The sequence below is a fragment of the Labrus bergylta genome, chromosome 24, assembly GCF_963930695.1.
Source record: "Labrus bergylta chromosome 24, fLabBer1.1, whole genome shotgun sequence".
In the NCBI taxonomy this organism is placed as follows: domain Eukaryota; kingdom Metazoa; phylum Chordata; class Actinopteri; order Labriformes; family Labridae; genus Labrus; species Labrus bergylta.
The window spans coordinates 13,320,186-13,336,043 of record NC_089218.1 but is presented as its reverse complement, the minus strand read 5'-3'; the positions used below and the strand labels follow the sequence as shown (position 1 = coordinate 13,336,043).

The following is a 15,858-nucleotide window of genomic DNA, read 5'->3' as shown; positions in this document are numbered from 1 at the left end:
ATTGTGACAACCGTGCCAGGCGTTGATGACTTTCCGCGTACCGATTGTTGTGGGCCGGCTGAGTCAAAGTCCAGGGCTGTTTTGTAGTCCCAGTCCGTCCCTGTTTGAAGGTCTGTTGAGTTTAGAGTTGGGAGATTTGAAGATCTGTTGGGTTTAGAGTTGAAAGGTTTGAAGGTCTGTTGGGTTTAGAGTTGGAAAGTTTGAAGGTCTGTTGGGTTTAAAGTTGGATGGTTTGAAGGTCTGTTGAGGTTAGAGTTGGAGGGTTTGAAGGTCTGTTGAGTTTAGAGTTGGAGGGTTTGAAGGTCTGTTGAGTTTAGAGTTGGAGGGTTTGAAGGTCTGTTGAGCTTAGAGTTGGAGGGTTTGAAGGTCTGTTGAGTTTAGAGTTGGAAGGTTTGAAGGTCTGTTGCATTAAAGGGTTGGAGGGTTTGAAGGTCTGTTAAGTCTAGAGGTGGAAGGTTTGAAGGTCTGTTGAGTCTAAAGTTGGAAGGTTTGAAGGTCTGTTGAGTTAAAGGGTTGGAGGGTTTGAAGGTCTGTTAAATCTAGAGTTGGAAGGTTTGAAGGTCTATCAGTGGGGGGAACTGGGTCTCACAGCTGCATTGTTGTAGCAGAAAACGTTTTAATTTGGTTTGATAGGAGACAGTTGATGTAAACCTTATTGTCAATTTGTGATTGGTTTAGATGTTAGAGGGCAGGAACTTCCACACAAACTCAAAATCCAAGAAAACATGGCAGACAAAAAACATGGTTTAAAGCCCAGAAAAGTTTATTGAGAACAAAGAAGAAGAAGAATGTTTTAGAAGCTTCTAGTTTAAGTCGGTGATTCGTCTGAGCGAGCCGATCCTTGGACTGGCTCCGCCCCAGTCGCTGTACCTGCGGTACTCGCCAGGTCTCAGGTAGTAGGTTCTGCCCCTGTAGTTGGGCTGGTCGTACAGCAGCCAGTGGCCGTCCACCACATTGCACGAGTTAATGTCAGACATACGTAGGCGGTCCTGCACGTTGGGGCAATCGTCGCTCACTTCCTGCATCTGACCGCCCATGTCTGGACGCTCATACAGTCTTATTTTGTAGGAACCACGGTGCTGCAGGAAGAACATCATTTAAGAAATGAGTGTGACTGAAGAAACACAGAGGTATTTATGATAACATTGTCCATGAAACGTCCTCAGAGGTTATCCACCTGTTTTAGATCAATATCTCAATATCAGTAGGGAAGTCTTAATCTGAAATTATAACATAACGCAATGGGGGGGGTTTAACACAGGGCTAAACTGCTGTCAGGAACAGGTGGGCGGGGTTTAACATTCAGCATATAGCTAAACGGATGCTAACTAAGCTATCATATGAGAGCATCCATCAGCTCAGGATGATTTCCTGCCGGTGGCCTAGCGGTTATGTTATGTTTCTGGTCTCTCTTCAGCTGTCCTCTCAATTAAAGGCAAAAAATATATCTTTAGAAAAGGACTTCTTGGGACGCTAGTGGCACAGTGGTTAGTGCGTGCACCCTATGTATGGAGGCTATGGTCTTCCAAGCAGGCGGCCCGAGGTTCGAATCCGGCCTGTGGCTAATTTCCCTAACCTCTCTCTCTGTGACTTTTGATTCATATCTTGCCAAAAGCAGTGTGTAGACAGCCTGCTCTGTGTGGCTCTTTATCAATGATGGTTCACTGAAATCAAACTTGCAGTATTTTGTTGTCACCGCTCATCTTTTTCATGCTAAGCAGTCAAACACAGGAAGTTACTCATCAGGTCAAAGGTCAAGACTCTTGTCTTAACTCACACTTCATGTCAGTCTTACCATGGGGATCATGCGGCAGGAGCGGATGCAGTCATTAATGCCGATCATGCGCTGGTTGTCCGAGTACTCCCCCCGTCGCAGGAAGTACTGGTGGCCCAGGTAATGCGGCCTCTCGTACACCATGAAGCAGCCGCTCTCTACCCGGATGGAGTTACAGCGGTTGAAGTAGGGATGGAGGTCGGCACAGTCGCTGATGCACTCGTGGTGCCGACCCTGGAAGTTCCTGTCCTCATAGAATATGATCTGAAAAGATATTTAATGTCAACAACACATGGGCTTTAAAACATTTGACATGATCTACTCTACACAACCTCGCCGCTCGCTCACCTTTCCCATCGTTCATTGGTGTGGGGCAGACTGGCGCTCCATAGACGCTCTCTGTGCCGCTGGCCTTTTATATTAAGTAGCTGTTTGATGGCACAGCATAAAGTATTGTCCTTATAACACAGATCTGGTTGTGTATGGGCCGACTCTACAGTGTGACTTATTGTTGTGCACGTTTCACATGTTCATCACTATTGATCAAAACAGCTCGGTGTGTGACCTCTGTGAGGTCAGAGCCACGGAATCAGCAAAACAAACGCCACGATCTGTCCCGTCATTGAAAAAGACTTATCATGTTTAACACCCCCTCTGACCCCCCCCCCACCATTAAACTGTATATTAACCCCCCTCTGAACCCCCCATAAAACTGTATATTATTGTATAGTATATATTGGGGTGGCAGTAGCTCAGTCTGTAGGGACTTGGGTTGGGAATTGGAGGGTCACTGATTCAAGTCTCAGCATGGACCAAGAAATCCAGAAATTAGCCTGGTAGCTGGAGGTGCCAGTCCACTTCATGAGCACTGCCAAGGCACCAAATTTGAATTTATGGCTGTGTACATTCGAAATAAGAAAACTTAAATAAAGGAATTGAAGTCATAAATGACTGATAAAAGGTTTGAAGGTTATAGTTTTGTAGATCATGAGTTCACTCACATCATCCATTCAAACAGAAACAGCCCCATACATCAGGTGCTTGGAGGCTCGGAGCATCCCTGTTAGAAGAGCCCAGAAACAATGTGACCGTGTTCCTGTAGAGAATACAGGAACACGTCCCACTTGGTTTCTAATAATTGATATGTTTTTTTAGCCCTTCATGATTTAATTCAGGTTTGGAACATTAGCAGATATTTTTTTAAATACCCATAGTATTATATTAAATATTAAATGTTTTAATACATCAGATTCAGATTTTGAATGTTGGACTTAGTGAAGAGTCAGATCAGACTGTGCTCTGCTGCCCTCCAGTCTCCACTGGGTTAAGGGTTAAGGACCTGCTCCATGCAGGGCCAGGGCCCTTTCCGAATTGTCACAGTTCAGTATGCAGTACGTACTATTCAGTATGGAGTTTCAGTATACTGAACTTTCGTGGTCATTCAGTATGCATTTTTTGGGTCCGCGCAGTATACTGAACATTTCAATACGCATACTAACTTCCGGGTTTTATGCAGTATGGATCGGATGCATGCTTTCAGGAAATGAATTGTGTTTTACCACCCACAATGCAGTGTGAAATTAAACGTAAATTGTCACGTCCGCCTCCAAATCAAAACAAACGAGGGTGGATTAATTTAATCAATTTTTAATCTAGAGTTAAAGTCCCGACTGAAATCACTACTTTTAATTAACAACAGACAATATAACAAATGTCTGCATTATTATAAAACCTTTCCCCCTCTATTTAAAGAATGATTTCACTATATAAATGTGTCTTTATTAGTTTATTTTATATTCTGTATATTACTGTCTTTCATTTGTACTTTCCTGTATGTACTGTATGTTATTTAGTTATTCAATCTGCCTTTTACTTGATTGACATTGTGATATTGTTGTTTGTTTAACTGACTGTATACGAGCTTGAATAAAGCTAAACAAAAAATAATAATAATAATGGGTGGATGCGGCCGGTTCGGGAAACGTAAATGACGTCACTTCCATACTGAATGAATCAGAAGTAGGAACAAATATCTGCCTACTGTGTGTGCATACTGAATAGTAGGTACTAACAGTATACAGCACGGATAGTATGTACTGCATACTGCCTACTGCATACTGAAAGATTCAGTATGTACTTGGCAATTCGGATACGGCCCAGGTATCATTAAGCTGCTCATTCTGATTGGATGAACTTTTTATTTATCAGTGAATGCTGTCAGACAGAAGCTGCTGTTGTTCATCCACTAGATGGCGACATGGAGCTGCAAGAGGAACATTTCTATAAAATCAACAGTGAGAAGGCACAGCTGGTTATTTCACCCTCAGACAGGTGGATTCAATTACATCTTACATAGTAAAGAGCCCATATTATGCCATTTTTGGAGTTCGTATATTTAATCTATGTACCTACTTTTGTACGCTCACAATAACTACAGTTTGAAAAAAAGTGTCTGTTTTCATGTACTGCTCCTCCTTGCTCCCTCTACGCTCTGAGTCCGTCAGCTACGCTCTGCTGTGCCCACACTGTTAGACTGCTCTGATTGGTCTGCCAATCTGCTCTGTCGTTATTGGTCAGTTGCTCAGCACGCATCTCGGAAATTTCAGCATGAGCTGCAGGGCTTGCCACAACGAGCCAATGGGCTTAGATCAGTGATATCACACTGACAATGACATCGGACTGACACATTTTTTTTATCGAGGGGGGCTAGAACCGAGCGTTACATGCAGCTAATGCTGCAGCTAACAGGAGGACGTAAGAGAAGCCGCGTTTCTGCGGACTTTGAATTTTTGCACATAGATGTGCCTAAACATGCACAGGATACTTGGAAACACAATAAAGGGCATATAAAACCAGAAAAAGCATAATATGGGACCTTTAAATATTATTCAACATTCCAGGTGAGTTTATGGATACACCTACGGCTTTAAGAAACAGAGCAACCTATCACAACACAAATAACATAAGTCCAGCTGATGGAGAGTATAGGTATAATAGGTAGAACAGGTTTAACTTTGAAACTAAATTATGTAATAATTAAATATTTGATAACACAGTTTATGAAACTCATCTGACATCAGTTTCAATGAAAGAAGAAGACAATAAACAGAGTGGAACATCATTTATTATAAATATCTGCACAGAGCTGTTCACAATATACAAGAGAAGTCCCGCTCCATATAAACAGACAAGTCAAAGGTCATAAGTCAATTCATCAGACAGGTCATAAATGGTAAATGGACTTGAACTTGTATTCACCACACATGTGTAGGTTTACATGGCAGGTCACACTTACACATTCACACACCGATGGTAGAGGCTGCTAAGTAGTGAGGCCATCAGAAGTAACTCATCCATTCAGGGTTAAGTGTGTAGTGGAAAAATACTATCTGTCTGTTGCCGTCGTTTGACCTTAAAAGATTAGGATGTTCGTGCGTCATTTAGCAATTAGAAACTGTTTCTCTGTATGGCCTTGGTCTGTATCTCCAACAGGAACACTCCTCAGGATCTGGGTACAGCATGATCCTAAATCAGTGCCCTCCTGACAAAGGAGTTTCTGTTGGTGTTCCTCCGTACCAGGTACCTTATAGAAAGAAGCTTGCATAGATAAATTACCAGGCAAACTAGCAGAAGGCGTAGTCACTAGGGCAAGCTGAAACCAATGACGATGTATCACTCATGTATATGCAAAATACCTACACCCTGTTAAAGTATAAATACGCTCTGCAACCGGGACTGCCCCGGGAATCTTTGATGCACTTGTGACTGATGTTACTTTTGTAGCTGATTACCCCTTTTGCAAAATAACTTTTTATTATATGACCCCTTTTGGGGTCACAGGTCAACAGAGGGGTCACAGGTCAACAGAGGGGTCACAGGTCAACAGATAAGTCATAGGTCAACAGACAAGTCACAGGTCAACAGACAAGTCACAGGTCAACAAAAGGGTCACAGGTCACATGTCAGGTGATCAGAAAGGTCACAGGTCATCAGAAAGGTCACACGTCAGGTGAGCAGCAAGGTCACACGTCAGGTGTTCAGACGGGTCAGAAACACGTTTCCTACAGAACACAGAAATTAATTCAGATTAAAACGTGTCTCATTGGTGGAGCTCACATCTTTAAAGGTGAGTGTGATAATACTAATAGAATAGTGATTGAATGTTTCGCTGTGAGGGTCTTTGTTATTGAGAGTATCTTTCATGAGTTTGGTTCCATCAACGTAGATTATATGAATCCTCGTTGAGTTACCATGGAAACTGATGCTGGTGAACAAGTCTGCGTCGGACCAGGCTAACAGTGGAACTTAGTCGTGTCACGTCACTCATGTGTTATTATAGTAATAAAGATTATATAACTCATGTTATAATAATAATAATAAAGATTACCTTAATTAGATTTCAAAAGTCACAAATCTAATGAAACTACATGTGAGAACATATTCAAAAAAGTAGACAGAACATGATTTGATAAAAAGCCTAATAGATAAGTTATAAGGTGTATGTCAATATTAATTTATTATGATTGAAATTAGAGCAGGTGTGATAACCTGATACAGGTACGTAGATATTTAACTATTTCAATACATTTAGTCAGCACTCCATCATTCCTAAGGCTCACTCTTAATATCCTGACTGATTTTATGTTCTGAATTCTTCTTTCAGTGTCAGTCACTGGAGGTTTCACCAGAGAAAGTCCTGAAACTCTCTTTATCTTTTTAAATCATCAGGCCGTTTGTTTGAGAGACCAGGATGGGGTTAGGGTTATCAAACAGATGCTTTACCTCATGTCCCTTTCAGTCGTCCTTCTTGTTGTTGATGTTGTTGATGAGGTCCTGCGTCTCCAGGGCGATCTTCCTCCTCGCCTCATTCTGCTTCTTTAACGCCTCATCTGCTTTCTTACCCTGATAAATTTTCACACCAGCGAAGGCCAGACACAGCAGCAGCGTCTTCAGGGCGAGGACGTACAGCAGGAAGGGGACGTTGTCCAAAGCCTGAGGGGGATAAACAGAGAGGTCATGATGAATGGACATGAGCATCTTTATTTATTTTCTAGTCTTCTGACTCCTCAAAGCTCCTTTACACCGCAGGTCACTCCTACACAGTATTAACTCATCCATTCATACACATTCACACACTGATGGTAGAGGCCGCTGTGTAAGGAGTCCGTCAGTATTAACTCATCCATTTATACGCATTCACACACTGATGGTAGAGGCTGCTGAGTAAAGAGAGAGAGATCATGATGAATGGACATGAGCTTCTTTATTTATTTTCTAGTCTTCTGACTCCTCAAAGCTCTTTTACACCGGAGGTCACTCCTACACATTCACACACTGGTGGTAGAGGCTGCTGAGTAATGAGTCCATCAGTATTAACTCATCCATTCATACGCATTCACACACTGATGGTAGAGGCCACTGTGTAAAGAGTCCATCAGTATTAACTCATCCATTCATACACATTCACACACTGATGGTAGAGGTCGCTGAGTAAAGAGTCCGTCAGCATTAACTCATCCATTCATACGCCGCCAATGAAACAGTGGGAGCAAACCTGTCCACGATCAGAGGCAGAATGTTCTGGAGGAGTTGGAGGTCTCCCCTCCAAGCCAACATGAGAGGAGGGGGTATGTCAGCTGTTCTTCAGGGGAGGGGGAGGGGTGTGCGATGGAGAGAAACAGCTGCAGGGCACGTGCTTCCCAAACAACTTTCTTTAAATGGGAGACAAACGTCAGACCTTTTTGACTCGGCTCACAAACCACGAGTGTTTCAGTGTTTTCACACACACACACACACTGAACCGCAAACACACAAAACCACTCACGCGCACACACACGCGATATACATAAAGATTTAAAGCGGTTTAAAAAGGTAAAGAAGCTAGTTTTACCTTCCAGTTGATCATTTTTGCTCCTGTCGTTGTGAACTGCTCACTCCGCTCACAGACACTCTCATTACAATTCGCCTGTAAGAGGCGAGGCTTTCACCGACCGGCCAATCAGACTGCTCCTTCTGTTTGACGTGCTAGGTGCTGCATTCAGGGACCCTGGGTGAAAGCAGTACTTTGACTAAAACGTTTCAGATTAAAGGTTAACATGAATTGAGCGGTGACACACAAACATCATGTGATGAAGGTTACAGAGGAGATTAAAGAGATGAATGTTCAGAGTACATGTCGTTTTAAATTCAGTGTAGTACTTTTATATGACCTGGAATTACGTTTGATCATGAACTAATTATTACGCAAGGCATGCTGGGAGCTGCTGGATATTTCCAGTCAAGCCGTGGTCTACGGAAACCGTGAGGGACATTTTACCCTTCTAATTTTATTTAATAATAAATACATTATTAAAAATTATTTATAAATAATCAGATTGAATACAGTTAACATCAGAGTATTTATGGTCATTAAATAAATTATTTTAGAGCAATAAAGATCTATTTAAACTACAAACACAGACGAAGAAGAAGCATTCATGTGGTGTCGGACCAAGGGGCAACCTCCGGTCTCGAAAAATGAAGCCTATGCGGAAGTACAAAAAACTGCAGTTCCTCGAGGTTCCGCTTGAGGCTGGCTGCAGAAGCGCCGGAAGTGCCATAAGCCCACAGCCAAAAAAGCCCGTTTTTACCACAGGAATCAACATGTTTACAGCCTGGTTCAAAAAACGAGATATATCTGAGAAGTTGACGGCCCCTTCTCCTCACACTGTGGGGGGGGTGAATTTTTTTATAACTCATCGGATTTTATTCTATTAAGGAAAACGACTATGCCCATATTTGGTTGTGTCAGATTTGATTGACAGCTGTGCGCGCTGCATCTGTCTGTCAGGTCAGCAGGTCAGGAGGCTAACAGCTTGATCCGTCTGATTTCTCCTCTTTCTTACTTCGTTTGGAGAGTTTTTTAACACATATCTGACAACATACACGGCTTGCTGTGCGGTTAACAGACCATCCAACAAGTTGATGCTTCAGTTTTCTTCGGTAAGTGATATAGTAGTGTTATATTTACTGCTTACTCATGTGTTTATATTTACGGACCTAGCTTGTTTAGCGTTAGCTTGTAAACCAGTCGGCTAACTGTGTAGCTCATTATTTACATTATTTACATTATTTACGGTCAATGGTTTAGAAATGTTTGTTGTTAAGATGTTGTTGTTGAAAATAATGAGTTTGTGTGATGTTAGAAGCTAAAGGTTCACCTCGGTGGTTATCTGATGTTATGATGAATGTTATACTCCACGTAAATGTGGACATTAAAAAACAAACTGTGTGTAGTAATTATCCGTCAGTAACATAAACTGAACTGAACCTAATGTGCTGTCTTAAGATTTGAGCAAACTGTTAACAACTTTAAAAAACTTCACTTTGTAAGAGCATCTGTAACCATTAAGAACTATATTAATAACCATATTAATTTTCACTGAACTCATACACAGAATATAGCAGTAGAAATATAAAATATAAATAACATGGAATGAAAATAAGATTTAAAGCACATAGATATAAAGTATAAGAAATAGTTTGAAGAATACAGCCATGTACTGAGCTCATGTTAATAATAAATGAGTTACTGTATGTTCTGTACTAAAGCACAGAGAGTTGGGACCTGTTAATGATTTAAATAATTCAGGTTATATTTGTTTCATGTTAAGAAGTACTATCCACAATAAACTGCTTAATTTTTCCTCACAAAATCTGAGACAATTTAATGTGGAATATCATTGTGTGAGTGAGAGATGATGATTACAATAATGTTTATCTTCTTAACTTTGAATAGATGTTGATTACCTGAATACTGGACCTTTGTTGTCTGGGTAGTACACTGTTGAATTTATAAATGTGTTCTTACACACAGATGAATACAGAAAAATAGATGAGAACAAACAAAATGATTTAATGAATAACTGATATTTTCTCTCTTTCTTTGTCATCCTGAAGACCTCGCACTAAAAGTCCATGTTCTCCTGGATCCATGTCACATGCTCGAGCTTCTTCTGAATGACTTTTCAACAGTCAAAGTTTTGCTGAGAGAAGATGGCCAGCAGATAAGACAGCAGTACATGAAGGAGCTCCACAGGCTTCAGGAGGAAGAGGAGGGTTTGCACCTTGGAAGACTGTATTCATGCTGTTCAAATAAAACTAGATCTCCTCCAAACAACTTGCAATCAAACTATTTTCTTCCCATTTTAAAACCCTTTGTCCAGTTTAGATGGGAGAAGTTGATATTATGTGATATTGATCTGGGAAGACTACATTTCTAAATCATTTTTAACTGTGTTTTTATTCACCAGTTATTGATCTTATTTACTCTCCACGTATCTTGATTTAAGAATGGGGCTGTGTTTAAGGGCAAATTTTTGCAATGACTCTGTTCCATCCCACTTTCAGAAATGAACTACATTAGTATTTATCAAAAGAGTAAGAAGTTGTGTAAAAGTAGACTTCCTTCCCTAAGCTATTGAGTTGAGCATTAATCTGAAATGTATACTCATAAGTAGACATAAAAGAGTGCATTTATATAGAAATATTTATTTAATCTGAAAAACAACATTAAAAAAAGTCTGTTTTTACAGCAGAGATGAACATGTTTACAGCTTGGTACAAAACAAACAAATAGGTGTGATTAGCTCATGTCTCGATGGACACACACTGTACAGGGGGGGGGGGGGTGAATGTTTTGATGAAGGATAAGAGTTATTCACAATAAGGCGTGTAGCTGACCAGCTTGACAGGTGGGCGCGGTGTAACGGTTTGTCAAAAGGCTTAAAACATGCCTCAGCTTCAGCTCTCAGCCTGTGGGTGACATCACTCAGGCCATCCGGGGGAGACCTCCCTCACAGCGAGCTGTTGAAGAGAAGCAACTGAAGTCCACCCCAGAAGAACCAACAAATGCAGATGTTGTTGAGGCTCAGGTTTCTTCCTCTGTCTCTGCAGCTCTCTGGGCACCTCGACGGACAAGTCACCAATAATGCACACTGTGTCTATAAGAGAAATACAAAGGTGTTCAATTAATGCCTCAGACAACACAAAATGTACAGTTAACTACATGTGACAGCTCAGGCTGTTTTTTTGTTATGAGCCACATCTGCAGGAATAATATTGAACAAGGTAGCTGCAGCTCATCATAATAGATGCCAGTCTTAAATACTATTTTTTCTAATACTTAAAGTTTTTGGTGTGAAGCTGACACTGTCCACAGACTCCATGACTTCACAGGGTTCAATAGAAAACAAATGTCTTATAATAAATACTAAATAATTATTTTTCAATTGTCATGTTAACCTCATCGCTGTTGACATCAGTAAATATAAAACTCAGACATTCCTCTTTTTGTCAGAACAGTAACATGAACTGTATGCTTTGTAATATTGATTTCTTCTGGATGTCTCATATTTATTTACAGTTTATGGATAAAACTTTGTTAATGTATTGCTCTGCTAACACTGACAAAGTCTAACTTCTCTAACAAATAACTCATAAACATAATTGTATATTTAAAAAAGTGTAGTTTTAAGACTTTAATTAAATATTTGTGTTGAATATAATTCGTTTTAACTGTGTTGTAGAAAAGTTAAATGTTAACTTACTGTTTGTAGAGTTTTCTCAGGACGAGCAGGAATAGTTGATGATAGCAGCCTAGCTGTTAGCTATGCTGTGAAGTGGACTGCTAACGTCGAGCTGAATGGGCGGAGCTAAGTCCCGCCGGTCCCGCCTTACTGCTGTCGCTAGGTTGATCCGAAGTTAGGTTGAGACTGCAAATCCAATATGGATGCGGCCGTCGATTGGACTCATTTTCTGCCTATGTCACAGACGGGTCAGGGTTCGTCCAGTAATATTTACAGTCTATGTGTCGGACACATCGGAAATACGATTTTCCGACTTGTAAAATGCACGTGAATGCCTGCTCAAGTCGGAACAGCAACTCGGAAACTGGGGAAATAATTAGGTGTCCGACTTGCCGACTTGACGTCATCACATGGGGGGTAAAATATGTTTTGTTAATGTAAAGATATTTTCCTATGAATTCGTGTAGAAGTTTTTGCTCACTCATAAAAGAGACATTCCAACTCTCCGTACTCTAGTCACGGAGAGGGATCTGGCTTGTAATGTCTATAAATCCCTCAGTGACGTAATGACGTATATGCATAGTCACGGTGGCCGAGAGGTTAAGGCGTTGGACTCGAAATCCAATGGGGTTTCCCCGCACAGGTTCGAATCCTGTTCGTGACGATCTTTAGTTTTATTTCAAACACAGCGATAATACAATGACGTCACAAACGGCTGATTTAGTGAATCGTTTTTTAGTTTACATAAAAAATATTTATTTGTAGAAGTTTTGTTTCAGAATTCAACTGAAATAAATAAATAAAACTTTACATGATTAAATGAACAAGACCTGGACAGACTTTTTAGAGTTACACTACAGAAGATATCACATTTGAAACAGTTTTATTGTTGACATTCAACACCTCACAGAGACGGCGCCTGTCTTGTCAGTCTGTCTGGTCCGTCTCATCACAGAGTCACAGACATCTCCATCGTCTATGGTCAGGTTTCCAAACCAGTCAGCCAACAGAAATCAGTCCCTTTGGTTCCTGGTTCTCAACAGACCCTGAGGAGGGGATCCTCCTTTAAAGACCTGAGTCATGCTCTGACCATCAGAGAGTTAAAGATGAGCTCAGTAGCGCCCCCTGTGGTTGGACATGGTGATGAGCTCAGTAGCACGTTGGACATGGTGATGAGAGCTCAGTAGCGCCCCCTGAGGTTGGACATGGTGATGAGAGCTCAGTAGCGCCCCCTGTGGTTGGACATGGTGAGGGGCAGAGACACAGAGGAGAGAGAGGACACCTCCCAGTAGAGTGAGCGAGACAGAAACAGCTGATAGAGGATCACCATGGAGATAGACTGACACAGGACCACACCTATAGTCACAACCTGCCGGGAGACCAGAACCAGGGTTAGACCAGGACTTAAATGAAAGCCAATCAGAGGTCAAGATTGATTTACAGTCAATCAGATATGGAGACACACAAGCCTGTAAAAGATGAATGAATGCGGAGAGGTCAAAGTTCAAACCTTCTCTCTCTGGTGTTCATCAAAGATGGCCGATGCGAGGACAAGGACAGGCTGACAGAGGAACCACAAGAAGCAGCCCTATGGACACAATCATAATGTTTTTATAATTATTATTGTAAAAAATGAAGGCGGCACTGTGCCGGGCGTACCTTAGTGAAGCTCAGGTAGAAGTCTCTTCTGAGCGTGCTCCTCTCCGTGGACGTGATCTGGTAGAGGACAGAGGCGAGCAGCAGAGTGACGATCAGTCTGAGAGCGATGAGCAACAGGAAGGCCAAACTCCGCTCCGAGTGGAAACTGTGATGATCACTGTGAGAGTCGGAGAACTGTTGCCATAGCAACAACACACCCTGAAACAAACACACCATAAGATGTTTATATAAATCAAAACCAGCTCAAGTTATCATCTCTGCTGGGATTCTTCCACTGGGGGGCAGTATCACTCATCCTTCCAACCGTTATTCTTCTGTGTGACAGAGATGATGTTTCAGAGTACACCTTCATACCTGTGTGATGACTCCTCCCACAGCAGCGGCTGTGGACACCGGCGAGCTTTCCCACTGCAGCGGTCTGGACTGAGGCTTCCTGCCACGACCCAGCGTCCAGCCCAGACACAGACTGAGCAAAAGGTAGAGCATGGACACCTGAGACGCCATGTCCCAGCCTGCAGGGGGCGACACAGAGTCAGGAATATAAACGCCTGAGATGCCACGTCCCGGCCTGCAGGGGGCGACACAGAGTCAGGAATATAAACGCCTGAGACGCCACGTCCCGGCCTGCAGGGGGCGACACAGAGTCAGGAATATAAACACCTGAGAGGCCATGTCCCGGCCTGCAGGGGGCAACACAGAATTATAAAGAGACGTACACTCTGCCAGGCCGCCCATCACAGGAATACCGACACCATCTCTAGAGTACCTGCAAGAAAAAGAGCATGGGGTAAGGTCATGATCCTCTTAATCACTGAATGTTGATGTTAACAGAAGGTCAGAGTAAACATGTGCACAATAATTTATAGACAAACATTGTGATTTCTGGATAAAGAAATTCATCATAAAGATACAAAGATTAAACTTGTTAAAAGAAATATCACATCAGGCAAAATATAAGCCCTGTCTATGTGTGATATACCATAACAGAGTTACCTGGCCAGGTGGATGTAGTTGCAGATGGCAGAGCACCCATGTAGGGAAAGGACGATAGTCAGCACTATGAGGACAGTGTGCATGGGCCCGCCTTTCCTCACAGCCTGAAACAGAGGCTGAAAGTAGATACAGCCGGAGACAAAGTACGCCAACAGCAGCAAGAAGTAAAAGCTGACAAGACCTGAGAGACAGAACAAAGGGCAAAGTTAACCCTCTCTATAAAGTAAAAACTGAGGAGACCTGAGAGACAGGACAAAGGGAAAAGTAACCCACATGAAATAAAGGAATAAAAACTGAGGAGACCAACAACATTAACAACATCATGAATAGAAATAATAACACTTGGAGCACGTGGGAGGTCTGACCTGCCTCCTGGGCACTGAAGTGGTCAAGAGGGTTCCCCGCAGAGTCAGGGTTGAACATCAAGATGGTGAAGGTGAGGTCAGAAAGAGCAGGTATCTCTGAGCTCACCTGGGGAGACACATTGAAGGTAAAAGGAGAAAGTCAATATGGAACAAAAGGAGATCAAATACATCCATCTTCCTCCTATTATCCGAGTCTCACCTACAGTTTAATTTATCCTACTCTTTGTCGTTCTCCAGCTCTCACCTGTGTGAAGAGTTCTGATGTGTGTGTGTGTGTGTGTGTGTGTGTGTGTGTGTGTGTGTGTGTGTGTGTGTGTGTGTGTGTGTGTGTGTGTATACTCTTACCTGGCAGGTGTACCTGTCAGCGTACAGAGCCCTCCAGGTGGTGGGGGAGGCCTGACGGGGAAGGGTGAGGTTGTGTTCGTCCTGATGGAGGAGGACTGCAGGAGGAGGAGACAGAGAGGTGAGTAACAGAGGGGAGGAACCAATCAGATGTCACCTGTTCAGGTACTCACTGCTGAACTGAGCTCGAGACAGCCTCTCAGAGCAGCTCAGGTCGTCCGAGTCCAAATCCAAGATCGGGTACAGCAGGAGTCTGGATTCTTTCTCTGCAGCCAGAGCCGAGTCCTCTAGCCGACACACCAACAGGCTGTTGTCCCCTGTACACACACAGTGCCATTTTCTACTTTTTATCAGACATTATTCTCCATTTGAAGTTCCTACATTACAAGTGTTGAGCGAGAGCAGTGAGAAAATTATCTCTTCGTATCAGAACAACGGTTTATTTATCCGCGTTCTCTTCCGGTTTCCCCTTTTTGGAATGAGGATTACAGACTATCGCCGCCTGCTGGCATGGAGAGTTATTTTCTCACACGCATGCGCAGAATGTACGTAGGGGTGTCCGTCGGCTGCAGTCTTTGCGGTGTGTTCTAGTGAGACTCAGTGACACAGCAGAGAGGTTCTGTATAACAAAACTGAACCTGCTGAACTGAATGTGACTCCGCAGGATGAAATACACACACACACACACACACACACCTGTAAACATGAATGAGGAGATGAACTGTCCTCCGTGCTCTCGCGCCGCTCCGCTCCTGAACTGTCCGGTAACCGTTTTACTCCAAACTTCCGCTCCGAGCAGCGTGAACACGACCACAGAGAGCAGACAGGACATGTTTAATGTTTTAGTCACTACACACCTAAACACATCCGAGCTGAAGGACTCAAAGCGCCACGGAGACAGAGGTAAACCAGAGGAAAACACAGTCAGCCTAGCTAAAGTTAGCTGAAGTTAGCCCGGATCAGACCGGAAGTTGCGTCATTCTGAGCTCCGATCATAGACTTGTATGTTACGCAGTCTTAATCCTCTAGAACCTCTGAAGTCGCGTCTCACGTTGGAAACAGTTTAATACGCATACATTTGAAACAGTTTAAACCATTCCTACTTAATTTGAACAATGAAACAACATCGTTTACCCGCAAATAACATCACAATGTTTAC

The 15,858-nt window shown here is 42.5% G+C and overlaps 2 protein-coding genes, 2 long non-coding RNA genes and 1 other non-coding gene across 5 annotated transcripts; 2 read left to right on the top strand and 3 right to left on the bottom strand.

Annotated features, from left to right (window-relative positions):
• Positions 1 to 742: 742 nt before the first annotated feature.
• Positions 743 to 2,211, bottom strand: LOC109996572 (gamma-crystallin M2). Its single transcript, XM_020650763.2, has 3 exons — positions 2,123 to 2,211; positions 1,796 to 2,038; positions 743 to 1,079 (listed from the first exon to the last, which is right to left on the bottom strand). The coding sequence occupies exons 1-3, from the start codon at positions 2,129 to 2,131 to the stop codon at positions 804 to 806; spliced, it is 528 nt and encodes a 175-aa protein (XP_020506419.1). The 5' UTR covers positions 2,132 to 2,211; the 3' UTR covers positions 743 to 803.
• Positions 2,212 to 6,627: 4,416 nt separating this feature from the next.
• On the bottom strand, positions 6,628 to 8,069 carry LOC136178137 (uncharacterized). Its single transcript, XR_010665490.1, has 3 exons — positions 7,665 to 8,069; positions 7,329 to 7,485; positions 6,628 to 6,766 (listed from the first exon to the last, which is right to left on the bottom strand). It is a non-coding gene; the product is annotated as an uncharacterized lncRNA (long non-coding RNA).
• A 196-nt stretch (positions 8,070 to 8,265) lies between these two features.
• On the top strand, positions 8,266 to 10,349 carry LOC136178138 (uncharacterized). Its single transcript, XR_010665491.1, has 2 exons — positions 8,266 to 8,755; positions 9,713 to 10,349. It is a non-coding gene; the product is annotated as an uncharacterized lncRNA (long non-coding RNA).
• Positions 10,350 to 11,922: 1,573 nt separating this feature from the next.
• Positions 11,923 to 12,004, top strand: trnas-cga (transfer RNA serine (anticodon CGA)). The gene has a single exon. It is a non-coding gene; the product is annotated as a tRNA-Ser (tRNA).
• A 202-nt stretch (positions 12,005 to 12,206) lies between these two features.
• Positions 12,207 to 15,647, bottom strand: gpr180 (G protein-coupled receptor 180). The gene is made up of 10 exons (XM_020650752.3): positions 15,396 to 15,647; positions 14,873 to 15,016; positions 14,703 to 14,797; positions 14,358 to 14,463; positions 13,993 to 14,173; positions 13,716 to 13,765; positions 13,354 to 13,511; positions 13,000 to 13,197; positions 12,851 to 12,928; positions 12,207 to 12,709 (listed from the first exon to the last, which is right to left on the bottom strand). The coding sequence occupies exons 1-10, from the start codon at positions 15,529 to 15,531 to the stop codon at positions 12,560 to 12,562; spliced, it is 1,296 nt and encodes a 431-aa protein (XP_020506408.1). The 5' UTR covers positions 15,532 to 15,647; the 3' UTR covers positions 12,207 to 12,559.
• Between the last annotated feature and the right edge of the window lie 211 nt (positions 15,648 to 15,858).

Coding starts and splice junctions, on each gene's coding strand:
- LOC109996572 (XM_020650763.2), bottom strand. Junction 1,080..1,795: donor CCTGCCGCATGATCCCCATG/GTAAGACTGACA, acceptor TTCTTCCTGCAG/CACCGTGGTTCCTACAAAAT.
- gpr180 (XM_020650752.3), bottom strand. CDS start 15,531: ATGTCCTGTCTGCTCTCTGTGGTCGTGTTCACGCTGCTCGGAGCGGAA. Junction 12,929..12,999: donor TCTACCTGAGCTTCACTAAG/GTACGCCCGGCA, acceptor TTGTGTCCATAG/GGCTGCTTCTTGTGGTTCCT. Junction 12,710..12,850: donor ATGAACACCAGAGAGAGAAG/GTTTGAACTTTG, acceptor GTCTCCCGGCAG/GTTGTGACTATAGGTGTGGT.